Here is a 15,577-nt window from a genome sequence, read left to right as displayed (position 1 = left end):
TATTTTTATTATTCACTTAGAGACCAGACGCTTTGATTTGTCTCTTTAAGCCTTATCTTTAATGTTTAAACCGGCACGACACGGTGAAGTGGGTGGGGTAAGCTTATAGAGGTCACAACAGCAGAAACCGCTTCTATCACATGACAGACTTAATCTGTGCGCAGAGATGTCGCACAAAATTGTTAATTTGAGAGTGAAGGATGTGAGGTTTCCGACGTCCCTGGAGCAGCACGGTTCAGACGCGATGGTAAGAAGTTTGTGGAGCTCGTTCTCCACGCGCGTGCATGTTCGCATTCACAGACACAGTCACAAGAATGACGCCTCCCCCCCCCCCTCTCATGTCCACGCTGCAGCACACCGACCCGGACTACTCGGCCGCCTATGTGGTCCTCGACACGGACAGCGGCCTCAAAGGTTTCGGCCTCACGTTCACGTTGGGAAAAGGCACCGAGATCGGTAAGATCCACGCGGGCGGCCTTAAAGACCCACTTTGACGAAGCCACCACAACAAACTTGCTGTTGCATTCAAGTGCACGCAGTGAGCTCGGAATTTCTGGTTCTTGAACAGTGTGAATTTTATCCTAAGGTTTTCGGTAGGGAGAAAAAAAAATCTCAGCTATATAGACTAAATGTGAAAACGCTGCTGTTTTCTATTAAGCAAAATTACAACTGCGATGTAGATTTTTACATGAATACAACGTCTCATAACTTACACCAGCAAATGTTTAAAAAAAAAATAACAATGCAGAAATCAGCCACATTATGGTTTATTGTCGGTGTTTCTATGGCCTACATGCTCCTTAATCATTAAAAAGTTGCAGAGAAAATGTCCGATTTTGGATGACTTTTCTCTTTTTAATTTTCAAGCCCTGCACTGCCATCTTGTGGTAGTTTTAGTCAATGCATTTCAGTTACATTACAGAGAATACTGACATGATATGAACATGACAAAAACGATAACATTTATAACATGTATGGTGCAGAGTTCATAGATGCTGGAATAAAGGATGGAATAAATAAAGGATGGATTACTAGTTACTATGCACACAGTAAATACATGAGGATTGACTATAAAAATGTGTATATGGTGTGTATATATGGCATTAGTTATCTTAAATAAAACAAGAAGATAAAAAAACAAACAAAAGCAAAACAAAGATATATTTCTCCCCCTTCCCAGGTTTGGTTTTAAATCCTGATTTGTATCCAGTACCGCTTAACCCATATTAGTTCCTTTCAGGTTAATCCAAGTTTCTTTTAGTTGTTCTAACTCACTGACTAACTCTAACTCTCAATACGAGTTCACTCAGGTCTAATAGCTCGATTTAATTTAGCCTGATTCGGTTCACCCAATGCTTTCACTGGCTGTACGTGCAAAGTAGCTGGTTATAAAGCGTCAAGAGGACTTGAGTCATGAACTCAAGTCCTCTTGACGCTGCAGCAACAGAAAATATTGTCAAGGCGTGCTGTGTGGTAGGTGGAGAGCAGACCCAAAATGCAGGATTCATCAGACAAAAGTAAACTCAAAATGTAACTTTATTAGGAAGCTCAACAAAAGCACAGGATGAGCACACAACATAAAGGAGTACGGCAACAGCACGATGAAGACCAGAGGGACACTGAGGACTTTAATCCACACATGAGGTAATTAGGAAGATGCAACACAGCCAGGCAAAACAAGACACAGGTGAACTAAGGCTACGTTCACACTGCAGGCGAAAGCGCATCAAATCCGATTTTTTTGACCCTATGCGACCCATATCCAATCATGGTATGACAGTGTGAACAGTACAAATCCGATATTTTCAAATCCGATCTGGGTCACTTTCGTATGTGGTACTGAATCCGATACATATCTGATGTTTTAGAAAGCGTCTGCTGCTTGAATGGTCATGTCGCATTAAATCCGTCTTTTACGTCACTGACACAAGACAGACGCCAATTATCAGCGCCGGAGAAGCGCCCGAGAAGACAATCGTGAACGCTTCCTGGCCATCCAGTGAAACTGCTGGGAAGACAACACTGGAGAAACGTGAACATTTTATTTGTACTGTATAATCTGCAGATTCTGACAGAAATCTGCAACTATCCTTTGAAGCACCGCTCCTCTAAAACAGCAATAAGGATCATTATTAGGTTATCTACATTATTATGTAAATAACAAAATAACTTAAAGCAAAAGTTGGGAAACGTAAAGTCCGAAGTCTTTATATTAAGGGCCATCAGTCAAACAGTACTGGTTGGTCTGGGTCTAAACAGAGCGCATTGTGTGTGACGTCTTCTTTTGCGCATGCGGGCCGCTTTGAGCGTTCACACTAGAGCGTGTTTGCTGTCGCATTTTATTTGTAGTGTGAACGAGCAGACAAAAAAATCGGATTTGATCAAAAAATCGGAATTGAGCATTAAGACCTGCAGTGTGAACGTAGCCTAAGTTAGACAAATGACAGGGGAAGCAAACCTGAACATAACACAAGCAGGACAAGAGACTTTCAAAATAAAACAGGAAACTACTGTTGAAAAATATTCATTAGTAATTATTCATCTCTGTCTAACATAGTGTAACTGTTCCTCTGTCTCTCTCTGTTCTCTTCTCTTCCCACTCACCCTCAGTTAGTCACAGTGGATATCAAAGAGTGCAGGCTTATGAGCGAGACGCCTTTGTGTAGGGTGGCACAGAGCAACGGGGAGACAAACTGGACAAAACACCGAACATCATAACTTGGCTGTTGCAGGGCTGTCATCTCAGACTCCACAGTCCCTGTATCTGTTTAAATGAGGTTTATTAAAATTATAGCTCTTTGTTGAAGTTTTGATCTTCATCCAGTTTTTCTTTGTTTTTGTTGCTGGTTGAAACTCCACAGTGTTGTGCGCTGTCAAGGCCCTTGCAGGACTAGTTATCGGCAAATCTTTGCAGGAGATTGTGAGTAACTTCCGTGGATTTTACCGCCTCCTGACCAGTGATGGCCAGATGAGATGGGTGAGAGTACAAACATAACATAACAAACATGACCAGATTACAGTCATTTTTTCAGATTTCAAGCTAATATCAGTTTCACTTGACTGATGGAATCTGCTGATATTCACTCGGTGTTTAACACTTATGGGTTAATATCAATATTTTATATTTTATATTTATAAAATATGTAATTTATCTAGCGGTGCCCACACTTTTGTATCCATACCAGACAGCTTATTCAGACTGGTGGCTTTGCCAGTGTTGTTGAATAATGTATGCTTGTTTTTTCATGCCAAAAAAGCCTCCAACAATAATTAACTATAAAAAGAGACCTAGTTAATAAATGCATGATGAAAAATGTGTCTATTAACAAACGGCGGTGTACTCTCCAGTTTTGCTAGATGTAATTATGACTCTCGTCTGGTACAGTTAGGCCCAGAGAAAGGAGTGATCCACCTGGCCACTGCTGCAGTCCTGAATGCTGTGTGGGACCTCTGGGCAAGAGCTGAAGGCAAGGTGGGGAAATCTCAGATGAAGCTTAATAAGTAAAACTTTGTTTCTTTCATAAAGCATGACACATCATGGCTCACAGACTTTTTCCACAGCCGCTGTGGAAGCTGCTCGTGGACATGGTGAGTCAGAGATAATTTACTCCACCGATTTATGTCCGGGATGTAATCACAAAGGAAATATCATGCCAGATATTTGTCAATTCAGGACCCGAAGCAGATTGTGTCGTGCATCGACTTCAGATACATCACTGATGTGCTTACAGAGGAAGAAGCTCTGGGTGAGACTGGTTTTTGACGTCATTGTGTGTGTCCAGTACAGTTTGAGAAATGCAGTGTTACCAAAACGCTGTGTCACGCTCCTTCTGTCTTCATTCTTTTCTTAGACATACTTGTCAAAGCACAGGAGGGCAAGAAGCAGAGAGGTGAGCACACTAATCACTGCCTCTTTAGAAACCAACGAGAGCCCTTTCAGCCACCATAAAAGGCCTATGTATTCCATTTAAACACAATTTAATTCAGTACATATCTTTTTTCTATCAGAGGATCGGATGCTGAAAGAGGGTTATCCTGCATATACCACCTCCTGTGCTTGGCTCGGATACTCAGACCAGCAGCTCAAGCAGGTCTCTGTTGTATAAATCGCTCAGCAAACAGTACGCCTAGTTAGGCATACTACTAACTATAATGACAGTCATGTTTCTGTTAAGCTCTGCTCGGATGCTCTTAAAAGCGGATGGACCAGATTTAAGGTGAAGGTTGGCGCTGATCTAGAGGATGACATACGCCGGTGCCGCCTCATAAGGAAAATGATTGGACCCAGCAGCACATTGGTAAGCCTGTTCTTGCCCCTACATGTGTAATGGCATTAGGAAATTATACCAAAGGAGTTTATTTTTCTGTTAGATGATCGACGCCAACCAGAGATGGGACGTAGCCGAGGCCATAAGTTGGGTGTCCAGACTGGCTGAGGTCAAACCCCTTTGGATCGAGGAGCCCACGTCTCCAGATGACATCCTGGGTCATGCTGCTATTTCCAAGGTAAGAGAATAATTTCTAGTTTTCAGCTTGTTTATGTGTATGAAAGGCATTTCTGTGATTCAGTAAGTATACGGGACAACAGAAAGGTTGAAAAATCATCAAAACAAAGCAACCATCAGATACATTTTGTCTTTCTGTGGTTATTTTGCATCCCTTGGCAGTCGTTTTAAACCTCTATGTGGTTGTATCATTGATTTCTAATGAATAATATTAAGGGTAACATTAAACACAAGAACAGGACCCTCTTTCTGTCTCTTAGGTACATTCAGTCATCCATCCAGGGCTGTTGAGTGATAAACAACTTTCTTGTTGCAGGCTTTGGCTCCACTGGGGATTGGAGTGGCAACAGGCGAGCAGGTCAGAGCTCAGGTCTGTTCCAACAAGCATATCTTTGATGGGTTATATTTTTAGTTGAGTTGAGTTGAGTTTTCTCTCCAGTGTCACAACAGGGTGATGTTTAAGCAGTTCCTGCAGGCCTCTGCACTGCAGTTTGTCCAGATAGACAGCTGTAGGCTGGGCAGTGTCAACGAGAACCTGGCCGTGCTGCTGATGGCTTACAAGTTCCAAGGTAAAAGTTCAAGGAATAACAATCATGAATCATACAGATCCCCAAGGCATGTTTTTTAAAAGTTGCCAAAGGCCCTCAAAGGTTATTAGACAAATACTGCCTACACAGAGGAAACTCGTGGGTTTGTGTTTCTTCTTTCTCAGTGCCCGTGTGTCCTCATGCCGGTGGAGTCGGGCTCTGTGAGCTCGTCCAGCATCTGATTCTGTTTGATTACATCTGCGTGTCTGCGGATCTCAGGAACCGGTAGGAGCAGCGTATATTTTTATCAACACTTTGATCTCAGTGATTATAACCAAACACTGACTTTTTGATTTGTTTTCCCCCCAGAATGTGTGAATATGTAGACCACCTCCACGAGCACTTCACTAGTCCTGTAGTGATTCAAGACGCCCACTATATGCCACCGAAGGCAAGAAACTGATTAGGAAGTCAATCTGCATTACTCTGAAAAAACCCAAAACTTTGTGTTGTTTACAGCTGCTGGTATAGATCGTTCTGCTCTTTGATTTCAGGATCCAGGCTATTCTTGTGAGATGCTGGAGGAATCTGTGAACCGACATGAGTACCCTGAAGGAGACATATGGAAACAGGAAATAAAGAAATAGGGACTGTATTTTAAACATTTTACATTTGTACAGTCCAAAATTGGAGGGGAAAAAACATTCTGAAATTGTCACATAAACGGACTGGACTGAAAATGTCCAAAGAAAAAGTCTTTCAGAAAGCCTGGGGAACTAATATTAACTTTCTCCAGAGCTCTTTTCCTGTTAAATAGAATATTTTTCTTCTTACTAATCAAAGTGCCAAGTTTTAGTGAATCATTTGATTTTTTTTAATACTCTTTGGTCTTTCCTTTATAATGTAAAGTGCTGTGAGAAAACTGCTGCTGTGAAATAGAACTATATTAATGAAACTTGAAAAATTACAAGCCAAGCTGTAAACCTTGTATTAAGTCCTCTTAAGTAATCAGATTGTGATCATCTTTCTATGTAAATCCTCTAAATTCTGTCTTCTGAAGTTCTGAATTTCCCTCCTATGCAGTGCTTTGCAGCTCAGTTCACACCATGAAAATAATTGATAAAAATAATGAATAATTTTTTTTCATTTCATTCTTCTGTTATTCCCATTTAAGTACTTTGTACTTGTGACTGGCCCGCACTGAGAAATCCACCCCAGAGGTTTTGAAGCAAAAGCAAGTCTTAAGAACTCGAGTAGAAGGTATAACTTCGGAGGTTATCCTAAGAGTCGAGGCATGGGTGATCAGGGTCACATGAGCCAAGGTTAGATCACCACCAGGGTGACAACCCCATTAGCACTCAAATACCCGAGACTCCTCATCAGCACCGACCACTGAACAAGCGTCTAGGATGGAGTCCTGTTGCCTTCAAATCCAGACAGCCACAACCTGGAAATGTTTGTTCGTTTGCATTTTTTTGCAATCACATTTTTATTTATGAAATGATCAGGAATGAGGAAAATGCATTTCTGCCTAGTGATTCAACACACACGGTTTCTATTCTGTAAGTGGTTTGTACCACAGAAACCCATTAACAAGATATCTGAAGGCTGCTACCCTGTTTAAGCCAAACATTTCATGGGTGTACAACTCCAGTTCATCAGTTAGCATATAGGAAGTTGCAAAAACATGAAATTAAAGACTTGTGGGCTCACTGTATGTGACACCCTTTACTTAGTTTTAATTGGTAAACCCGTCCTTTATTAGGATATATGAACATATCTTTGAACTTTTGTGACGTCTTGCAAAGTCAGAACTGGCATCTTCATCTCTTTAAATAAACTAAAAATCAAAGCAAACTCTCCACTTACCCACCAGTGTCAAATTTTGTACTGAATGTACAACTAGATTGCACTCAAGCTGACAAAGTTAACATCTTTATTTACAGACTTAGATAATTATTCATTTAAAACACAAAACAAAGAACTTGAAGAGAGAAAAAAAGCACTTTGAAGTGCTTAAGGCTTAAAAGAGAGTTCACCCATATCAGACAGAAAAACCCTGAACTTTTAGCATGAGTGAAGCAGGCACACATTACAGTGGAGAGCATACTGTTCATTCATAACAACGTTGTGACTTGAGTTTACACAGCCATCTTCATTTTGATTGCGGGATGTGGGTTGTAGTCGTAGATCTCAAAGTCCTCCGTACGGAAATCATCGATTTTCTCCACTTTTCTCAGGATCCTCAGTTTGGGGAATGGTCGGATCTCTCGCTGAAGCTGCACATGAAACACAAACAAACGTGTAAGTTTGAAATTTAAAAAAGCAATGAGACATGCAAGAAGCATATTTAACTAACCCACCTGCTCTTTGAGAGGTTCAGTATGGTTGAGGTAAACATGAGCATCTCCCAGGGTGTGAACAAAGTCGCCCGGCTGAATGGACAGATTAAAAAAATATATATCAGGTCAGGCGATAGAGAGGGACACTGCTGGACCAAACAGGTATCAAATATGACAATAATGCACTGGCCATACCTTGAGTCCTGTAATGTGTGCAATCATGTAGGTAAGAAGTGAATAGCTGGCGATGTTGAAAGGCACCCCTAATCCCATATCAGCTGAGCGCTGGTACAGCTGACACGACAGCTCGCCGTCACACACGTAGAACTGGCAGAGTGCGTGGCAGGGGGGCAGCGCCATCCTAGGAAGGTCTGCAACACCACAAGACACGACAAAGATGTACCTTTTGTATAATTCTTCACCAAATGCGACTTAAAGCAAAAGGTCTCCGTTGGCCTCACCTTTGGGGTTCCAGGCACACATGATGATGCGCCGGTCCTCTGGATTCGTTTTGATGGTGTCAATGACTTTCTGCAGCTGGTCAACACCTTGTCCTGTGTAATCTGTCCAAAGATGAAACCAGGAAAAACATGAAAACTTGACATCTCTACAAATGATTTTCATTTACAGCAGCATCTCCATATAAGATAACACCTGTAAAAACCCACAGCCTGCTGTATGTTTTACAGAATTTCTGTGCATCTTTATGAAATATTCAGAATGACTAAATAAAGGGTGGTCCTCAAATACCTTCGAGTGAACAAATTAACTATAAAGTCCAAAGGTGGATGTTTCCTCATGCACTTCTAGTTATATGTAGTAATTCAGACAGTTACTTGTATAGCTGCCGCACCAACCACAAACAAACCTGCATTGCTTTTCTTCTACTGGGATAAAAATATGGACAAATAAAGGAAAAATTATATGCATGGCTACAGTTTGGTGAGCAGATCTGATCCCGACAAATGACTTCACAGCTTCATTCAACTGGGTGAAAACTGTACCTGCATGCATGTCTGTGTACTCTGCACCAAAGTGCCTCCACTGGAAACCATACACAGGTCCTAGGTCACCCTCCTCTCTGTCAGTGAACCCAAGGTTGTCCAGGAAGTCCCGAGACCCGTTGGCATCCCAGATCTTCACTCCTTTTTCTGACAGCTCCTTGGAATTTGTTGATCCCTGTGACAGATTGCAAAAAATATCAGATCTAATTTATACGCTGAGAAGATTTTCATTGATTTGTGTTTCTTTTGTTTTCCTGCCAGGCTCACCCTGATGAACCACAGCAGCTCCTCAAGGATCCCTCTCCAGAACACTCTCTTTGTTGTCAACAGGGGAAACTGGTCTGTGAAAGATTGCAAAAAAAACGTTAAGTGAGGTTGCTGAGGAAGTAGGAAGCAGCTGTCATTTGCAGATGGGTGTTTATGCAACGACTACCTTTATTTTATATTTTAATGTTATGCCACATTATACTTGTAAGTCAATTACAGTGGTTAGCAGACTAAAAGGTGCAGATGACTTTGTTTTAGGAAGACTTTTTCATATTACTTCATGCAGTCCTGTTTTCAGTACTTTTAACACACAGATACAATGCCATGCTAGCTGTAAACTGTACCTCTCAGGCTGTATCTGACTTGAGCGCCGAACAGGGACAGGACTCCAGTGTTGGTTCGGTCCCCCTTTAAGCGGCCGTTCTCCAAGATGTGCTCCACCAGACTCAGATATCCTTGTTCATCACAGAAAAATCCAGAGTTTTTCTGCTTGTTGGCCGCCGCCGTCAGCCGCTGCTTTTCCTCTTTCTCACAGCTGTCCTGCTTCGGCAGCTCCCCGGCGTGTATTTCAGAAGTTGCGGGCATTTTTGTAAATAAACTGTTTCAGTGTTTCCAGCCTCAGAATCAACTGAAGAACTCCCGCTCGTCTTTTGCATTTTGTTGCGCTCCCAGTCAAACTCCTTCTCTGATTGGCTGTTCTGGCTACAGCGATAGAACAGCCAATCATAGAAGGATAAGATTTTTCTTATATGGACCTCTTCCGCATGTTTAACAAAGCAAGTTTTCACGTGGGCAAAACACCACTACGCCCCTTTGCCGCCAAATTAGTGAGTCGATCACGTGATTGAAAACTAGGAATTGATAAGAGAAATGCATACGAACAAAAGTCACCCCTTCACTGTTCTTACAGATTTACGAGATGCAAACCACGGTTGTTGTACCGAATAAACATAAAAAAGCGTCGTAAAAAACGCCTTTTGCTAGCTGGCACGAAAACTAGAGTTATATATATATAAAATTCACAAAATTATTTAAAAATGTAAACAAAACATACTATGAATTACGATTCAAAAACGAAATTCAACAGTACTCGTGACATAAATAACAAACAAAATAGAGGTTGAGGAGTGTACACCGTTTTATTGCGTAGACGTTTAAAAATCTAAGCATCAAAATACATGAATAAGAACAACATAAACTGTGCATATGAAGGTTTAGAGGTCTATGCGGTGCATTTTCAAGTAATATACAGATCAGCTTAATTGCACGAGATTAGTGCACGAGAAAACCTGAATGTCCTGGACTCTTCACTCTGCATAAAGAAACTGTTCCCATGGTGGTAAGATCACATTACTCCATTCCTGTGCAGAAAAGAACTATTAAGTTTTACATTATGTAAGTGTACAGACCATTAAAAAAACAAAAAATATAAATAATACAATTAGAGATTGATTTCATGTGGATCCAATTAATCTTTTTTAACAAGTCAATAAACAGAGGAATGTATGATTGTTTTTCTAGTCACATTATCATCTTGGATTGCAACATACTATCCAATCTGTAGCGATCGCAGTGTAAAGCGCTTTCAAATGATCGTAGTTCATCTGGGTTAAATTCAATTTGGAACTCTGCCAGGTGATGCTGGTAGCCAAATACTGCACTAAGGGACCACAATCGTGGGATCAATACCTTTTATCTGCCGTTTATATAGTGTCAGAGCCTCTTGAGCAACGTTTTGGATGAAAGCAGGGTCATCCACCTCCAGATCTGCTGGGACCAGTATTGTTACTGGGGCTGAATCCATTACGGAGACAGTGACACTGCTGTCTGCTCTAGGCTTGTTATTCTTTATCTGTTGCTGTGGACTCACCTAAAAGATGAGAAGAGATGAAAATGAAAGTAGCCGTCTGGTTCAAAATTGCAACCTTGGCTTGTTGCAACCTTAATAAAAGCTTCCCAATTTATACAGCAAAGATAATGTCTACAGATGCGGCATCACTAGCCACATACCAATATCACACTGAAGATGCTGTGTGGGTCCACTGTGCTGTTGGACAGCTGGCTGACCCAGCCATACTTGTCATGCATGCTGCTGAGCCACATCTGAGTGTCTGCTGTGTGTCTGTGGACCAGCTGCAGCCTGCCGTCATACTGCTGACGGGAGGCGTTCAGCAGCATGTACATCTCTTCCATCTCAGAGTGCAACTGCTGCACGCTGGGGCATGCTGTACGAGGAGGCAGAAATCCAGATGTTCATGTTGAACTAAAGGACATGTTGAACTAAAGGACTCCTGATGAAATAATTTTAAGCATCTATCTAAAAAGTGTTGAAACCATTTTTTAAAATCCTCTCAGTCAAGAAAAAATTAATCAACAACTATTTTAACAACGAATAAACCATTTAAGTAAAGCCTCAAAAATGCCCTAAACAAGTTGATTTCCATTTCTCAGATGTGAATGCTCTGTTTTTATGTCTGCTAAATCATTTTAATTTGACCATATTGTTGGGTTTGGACAGTTTTTCAGACCCAACAAGTTATGTGGCATTAAGTCTCTAGGAAATTGTGACAGACATTTTTTGTTTTCCATAGTTTTCCTTCTTTTTAACGTCAAATAAAACCTGTCTGTGTGGGAAGAGCGGCAAAATAAATCTGGATTTACCCTTTAACAGATAATCCCTGCATGTCTCACACAGGTCTTGAAGCTTCCAGCACTCTGATGCTTGTCTGCGGAGTCTTCTGCACATATATGCGCTCTGCAGCGGTCCCATTCCAGAAAACAAGCCTGTATCTTTGTAGGTGGACATGAATTATGTTACACTCAAACAACCATTGTCTCCAAACACACACATTTAAGAGTGCAGCGTTGTGCATCAGATACCTCGACTTGATTGCTGAACGTACTCTTCAGCTTCTTTTATTTCCTCAAACAAATCAGCCACTGGGGCACTGAAGCCTTCCAGCACGCTCTTCCCAAAGTCAAGCACTGAGTGAAGAACGTGCTCCAAACCCACCGACCCAAGGAAGCCGGAGCTTGACCCTCTGGTCGAAAGCGTGCTGGACTGGAGATCAGTGGCGAAGGTTTCTAGAAAGGCGTGACCAAACACGGGTTGCATCTTCTTGGCCAGACCAATGCTCTGGTTGTACAAAAGGCTGATGTTTGACAACAGGTCGCTGAACGATGCTTCAGCCTGCAGCAGCTCCATATTGGATTTGTCCTCTGTGACCTGCTTCTCAGCTGCGACATTTTCACCTGAATTCTCCTGATTTTTATTGTGGACCTGCTCAGCATCTTCAAACTTAGTGGCCATTTTCCTGAAAAACTCCTCTACCTGAAGGGAGGGAGAGAGATTCACAGAGACATGTTTGCACCTTAAACATCAGTCCTAAAGAGATTCCTTTTGTTGGAATGTGCTGAAGTCAAACCTTGAACGAGAAAGAGGCGAAGCCGCGCCGACACGTAGATGTATAGAAGGCCTTACAAGAATCTTCCAAACATGGTCGGCACTCCCCAAAGGAAGATTTGGTTAAATCTTGACATTGTTGTTCGGCTTCCTCGACTTTTTGCTGTGTTTCTTTGGCCAGCTGCATCACCCCCTAAAACCCAACCCAAAAAACAGAAAACTCTGTCACAGATACATTCCCTTTTAATAAACCACAGAGGATAAGATGAAGTCTGAGGCTCTGGCACTCTGCCCTGCCCAGCGTTCTGAAAACACTCAGAAAATATAATAATCTACAGACAGTTAATTTATCCCGACTGTAGTAAAACTACACCCCAGACTCACTTAACCAGCTGCACTCCCACACTCATTTTTCACTGTCTGCTTTGAGGTCTCTCCATGTGACTTTGTCTTTGTGAAGCAGAAAATATGTGGTGGGTTTTAGAAAAATGCACAAGGACTGGCATGAAACCGTTTAAACACGATTTTAATTGCGGGTACATCTTAACCAGCCACAAATGCTGTGCAGGATTTTTGAAACTGGACGATCAGCACAGTGCAAAACAAACAGAATTCACCTTCTTCTTATCACTGCTGTGCCTCAGTGCATCCATCAGGTGCCTGTGCTTCTCTTCTTTCTTCTCCATCATTTCCTTCACCTGCTTCACTCCGAGCAAAGTTCCCTTTAGTTCCTCATCAACATACTGCTCTCCAGCTGCGGAAAGCCCTGCACACACCCGTGGAACACACAATACTTTAAGCTCTGCAACACTAATCACTTGTTTTTCGCTTTTCTTTTCCGTCAGCGAAGGCCTTACTTTTCAGTGTTTCCTCGCTGATCGGAGGAGAGTTGGCGGCACAGAGCGTGACTTCAGCAATGAAGAGAATCTGAGCAAGAAACCTCCACATCCTGCCTCAAGCTTCAGAAAAGGAGAAGATTTTTTTTTTCTAGCAAAAAGAAACAACGACCACATGGTGGCGCCAGCTCACAAGCAAATTTATATATAATATTTACAGTATGAAGGGGAGTGGATAAAATGTCAGTTCATTAGTATCCAATATGAAATCAATGTCAAACCAATTAACATGATGAGCTGAACAGATCCACTAAGGAAGCTGTCAGTTAATCTTTTTGGATTTGTTCATTAGTATCACATTAGGAAATATGATGGCTTACTACCATAAAATGCAGATGAATTATACATAAAGGTGAATATCCAAAAAAATGTACACAACAAAACCTCAAATTACTACACATTTTTTTTCTTAAATAAGCTGAAAGCAACAGTAAGTAAATAGTAAATAACAGGAAACAACCATAATTGTGTGTTTTTGCTCTGAATGCTGCATATTTATTTAGTTTATGGCGTCTTATCAATGCAATCTAGTTTAAAAAAAAAACAACAGCTGTATTGCAAGTCTCCCCCAAGATCTCACCAAGCCTGCTGTTGCACTGCAACTGTGCCATTCTGTGCAAAACACAAACCAAAGAAATGTAGAACAAGCTTTTACCTTGAGAGCTCTGAAAATATCCAACTCCCGAAAAAAAAAGCAGCAGCTTGTGCTTATGGAAGGATGAGACTGACACAGTCTGGTTCCTCCGAGGATTGTTCTATTTTTACGGATCTACTCAGCAGTACAGATCCTATTAGTGCGTTTGCATTATTGGTTATTAAGCCTTATGCGAGCTACATACCTGCAGATCAACTTTAATGCTCTGTAAATATAACATGCTCAGTTGTTTGTCTGTCTCACGCACCTAATGGTCTCTAACATAGTCCAGAGCCCTCCTTAGGTAAAACTTTATGCTTTAATCTCTATCAGACTGACAGTAAGCCTGAGCCCCCTGCAGAGAATTGGCACACACACTGGCATGGTCTCAATCATGGGTTAAGCTCTGCACTGCAGGCCACAACAGGAGCAGGAGGACTGCACGTGCACACGTGCACACTATACACAAAACAGGGTAACTGAAAAGAGGAAATACGGCTGCTCTTAGTTTAAGCTTTAACAAACTGTGTAGACTTTCAGTTTATGTTGCTTGTTTTCCGTTTTTCTACCATTCCAGGCAGCCATTCATTTCTGTAGGGTATCAAAAAAAATCAGTAGAAGACAGCTGTGTAATCCAGTCCAGGGAACACTAAATATGGTTTACATCGATAAGAACCCTGACTCTATAATGTGCACTGTCATTTCAACTTCACGTAATACAGCTGTATGCCTTGTGATATGGTTACCTGTGCTGTAAATGTACTAGCTGGTGATAAACAGCCAAAAGAAACTGCATGTAATCCTTTAGGCTCTTGTGTCTTACTGAAACCCATCTGTCATCACGAGTAACCAGAACAGCTATAAATCTTTCTGGCACTCTGTCTGAAACTCTTCTGGTTATGGAGAATGATATTGTGACTGTATGCATGTATCACTTAGTAATTAACCATCTACCTTTACATACAACATTTTTATACTTAGTTTTCCTCATTGAAACATCAGTATTTGTGCATTTCTCCACTTACATATTCAGACTTTTCCTTTAGTTCGTTACCAATCTGTCTTCCATCCACACAGAGAAAACTGGAAACTATTGGACTGAACCTGGAAGTCATCGTACTTAAAAATCGTGTGTCATAAAACCGAAAGCTTGGTACAAAAACTGGACTGTGTAGGAACCCAGAGCAGAGACAGCAGAACGTTTTACGATGTTTATTGGTTAAACTCAAAATATGATAAGGACAGAGGCAATAAAACACAGGACTTGACGTGGCGAGGCCTAGTTTACGTGGCTAGCTTGACATGGATTGAGAGGGGGGAATTGATGTACACTGGAACGTAGCAGTTTAGCAGTCACACTGAGGAGAGAGGACAACTGAATTAGGGAGATAGTGGAGAGGAGCTCTGTAGATCAGGGGTGGGCAATTCCAGGCCCCGAGGGCCGGTGTCCTGCAGGTTTTAGATCTCATCTTGGGTCAACACACCTGAATCACAAGATTAGTTCATTACCAAGCCTCTGGAGAACTGCAGGAGCTAATTTAGCCATTTAAATCAGCTGTGTTGGTTCAAGGACACATCTAAAACCTGCAGGGACACCGGCCCTCGAGGCCTGGAGTTGCCCACCCCTGCTGTAGATGGTTAGTATGTTTTACAACTTTTCTTACTTGCAGGTGGAGTGAGTAAGCAATGAGGGAGGGGTGATGTGAATCCAGAGTGAGCTGGATGGTGTGGGATGGCTGACCTGAGATCTGAAGGTTTCTGATGATGTGCAATAGCGGAAGGGCAGGCAGGTGAGGCAGAGAATGATTTCAAAGATTGGGTAAGGTATCCTGAGTCTAAAAGAGGAGCTTAAGCTTGAGGAACTGTAGCACAAGAAAACAAGGTTAGCAGAGTAAATCACAAGGAGAGCCTGAACCATGTAAGCTGGCTACCAACATGAGTTGGTGATGAACTGGCGGTGAATGAACGTCAGCGTGAGGCCTAAATCACTCTGGCTTGA

The 15,577-nt window shown here is 41.8% G+C and overlaps 3 protein-coding genes across 3 annotated transcripts; 1 reads left to right on the top strand and 2 right to left on the bottom strand.

Annotated features, from left to right (window-relative positions):
* The first annotated feature begins 110 nt into the window (after positions 1-110).
* enosf1 (enolase superfamily member 1) lies at positions 111-6,173 on the top strand. The gene is made up of 15 exons (XM_087846210.1): positions 111-247; positions 354-456; positions 2,862-2,977; positions 3,386-3,472; positions 3,562-3,588; positions 3,674-3,746; positions 3,852-3,890; positions 4,009-4,091; positions 4,176-4,298; positions 4,372-4,506; positions 4,822-4,863; positions 4,945-5,074; positions 5,218-5,317; positions 5,402-5,483; positions 5,587-6,173. Exons 1-15 carry the CDS (start codon positions 167-169, stop codon positions 5,677-5,679), a joined length of 1,314 nt encoding a protein of 437 aa, XP_087702336.1. The 5' UTR covers positions 111-166; the 3' UTR covers positions 5,680-6,173.
* Positions 6,174-6,781: 608 nt separating this feature from the next.
* On the bottom strand, positions 6,782-9,297 carry tyms (thymidylate synthetase). The gene is made up of 7 exons (XM_006795033.3): positions 8,990-9,297; positions 8,646-8,719; positions 8,379-8,553; positions 7,836-7,937; positions 7,570-7,745; positions 7,396-7,467; positions 6,782-7,311 (listed from the first exon to the last, which is right to left on the bottom strand). Exons 1-7 carry the CDS (start codon positions 9,228-9,230, stop codon positions 7,174-7,176), a joined length of 978 nt encoding a protein of 325 aa, XP_006795096.2. The 5' UTR covers positions 9,231-9,297; the 3' UTR covers positions 6,782-7,173.
* Positions 9,298-10,305: 1,008 nt separating this feature from the next.
* Positions 10,306-13,735, bottom strand: LOC102797748 (clusterin-like protein 1). Its single transcript, XM_006795034.3, has 8 exons — positions 13,600-13,735; positions 12,906-13,007; positions 12,666-12,814; positions 12,071-12,241; positions 11,526-11,976; positions 11,307-11,435; positions 10,656-10,870; positions 10,306-10,515 (listed from the first exon to the last, which is right to left on the bottom strand). The coding sequence occupies exons 2-8, from the start codon at positions 12,994-12,996 to the stop codon at positions 10,306-10,308; spliced, it is 1,416 nt and encodes a 471-aa protein (XP_006795097.2). The 5' UTR covers positions 12,997-13,007; positions 13,600-13,735.
* Positions 13,736-15,577: the final 1,842 nt, after the last annotated feature.

This window comes from Neolamprologus brichardi, chromosome 9 (assembly GCF_056152115.1).
Source record: "Neolamprologus brichardi isolate AB-2024 chromosome 9, ASM5615211v1, whole genome shotgun sequence".
Lineage (NCBI taxonomy): Eukaryota > Metazoa > Chordata > Actinopteri > Cichliformes > Cichlidae > Neolamprologus > Neolamprologus brichardi.
This window is presented reverse-complemented; position numbering and strand designations above follow the sequence as displayed.

Bases quoted from the DNA above. Each gene is read 5' to 3' on its own strand.
- tyms (XM_006795033.3), bottom strand. From the start codon at position 9,230: ATGCCCGCAACTTCTGAAATACACGCCGGGGAGCTGCCGAAGCAGGAC. The intron at 7,746-7,835 runs GTGAGGCCAACG...GTGGTGTTGCAG, and splicing joins GTGTGCCTGGAACCCCAAAG to ACCTTCCTAGGATGGCGCTG. The intron at 7,468-7,569 runs GTATGGCCAGTG...CTGTCCATTCAG, and splicing joins CACACATTACAGGACTCAAG to CCGGGCGACTTTGTTCACAC.
- LOC102797748 (XM_006795034.3), bottom strand. From the start codon at position 12,996: ATGTGGAGGTTTCTTGCTCAGATTCTCTTCATTGCTGAAGTCACGCTC. The intron at 11,436-11,525 runs GTATCTGATGCA...CCACCTACAAAG, and splicing joins CGTTCAGCAATCAAGTCGAG to ATACAGGCTTGTTTTCTGGA. The intron at 10,871-11,306 runs GTAAATCCAGAT...CTCCTCGTACAG, and splicing joins CAGGGATTATCTGTTAAAGG to CATGCCCCAGCGTGCAGCAG.
- enosf1 (XM_087846210.1), top strand. From the start codon at position 167: ATGTCGCACAAAATTGTTAATTTGAGAGTGAAGGATGTGAGGTTTCCG. The intron at 5,075-5,217 runs GTAAAAGTTCAA...CTTCTTTCTCAG, and splicing joins GATGGCTTACAAGTTCCAAG to TGCCCGTGTGTCCTCATGCC. The intron at 5,484-5,586 runs GCAAGAAACTGA...CTTTGATTTCAG, and splicing joins CCCACTATATGCCACCGAAG to GATCCAGGCTATTCTTGTGA.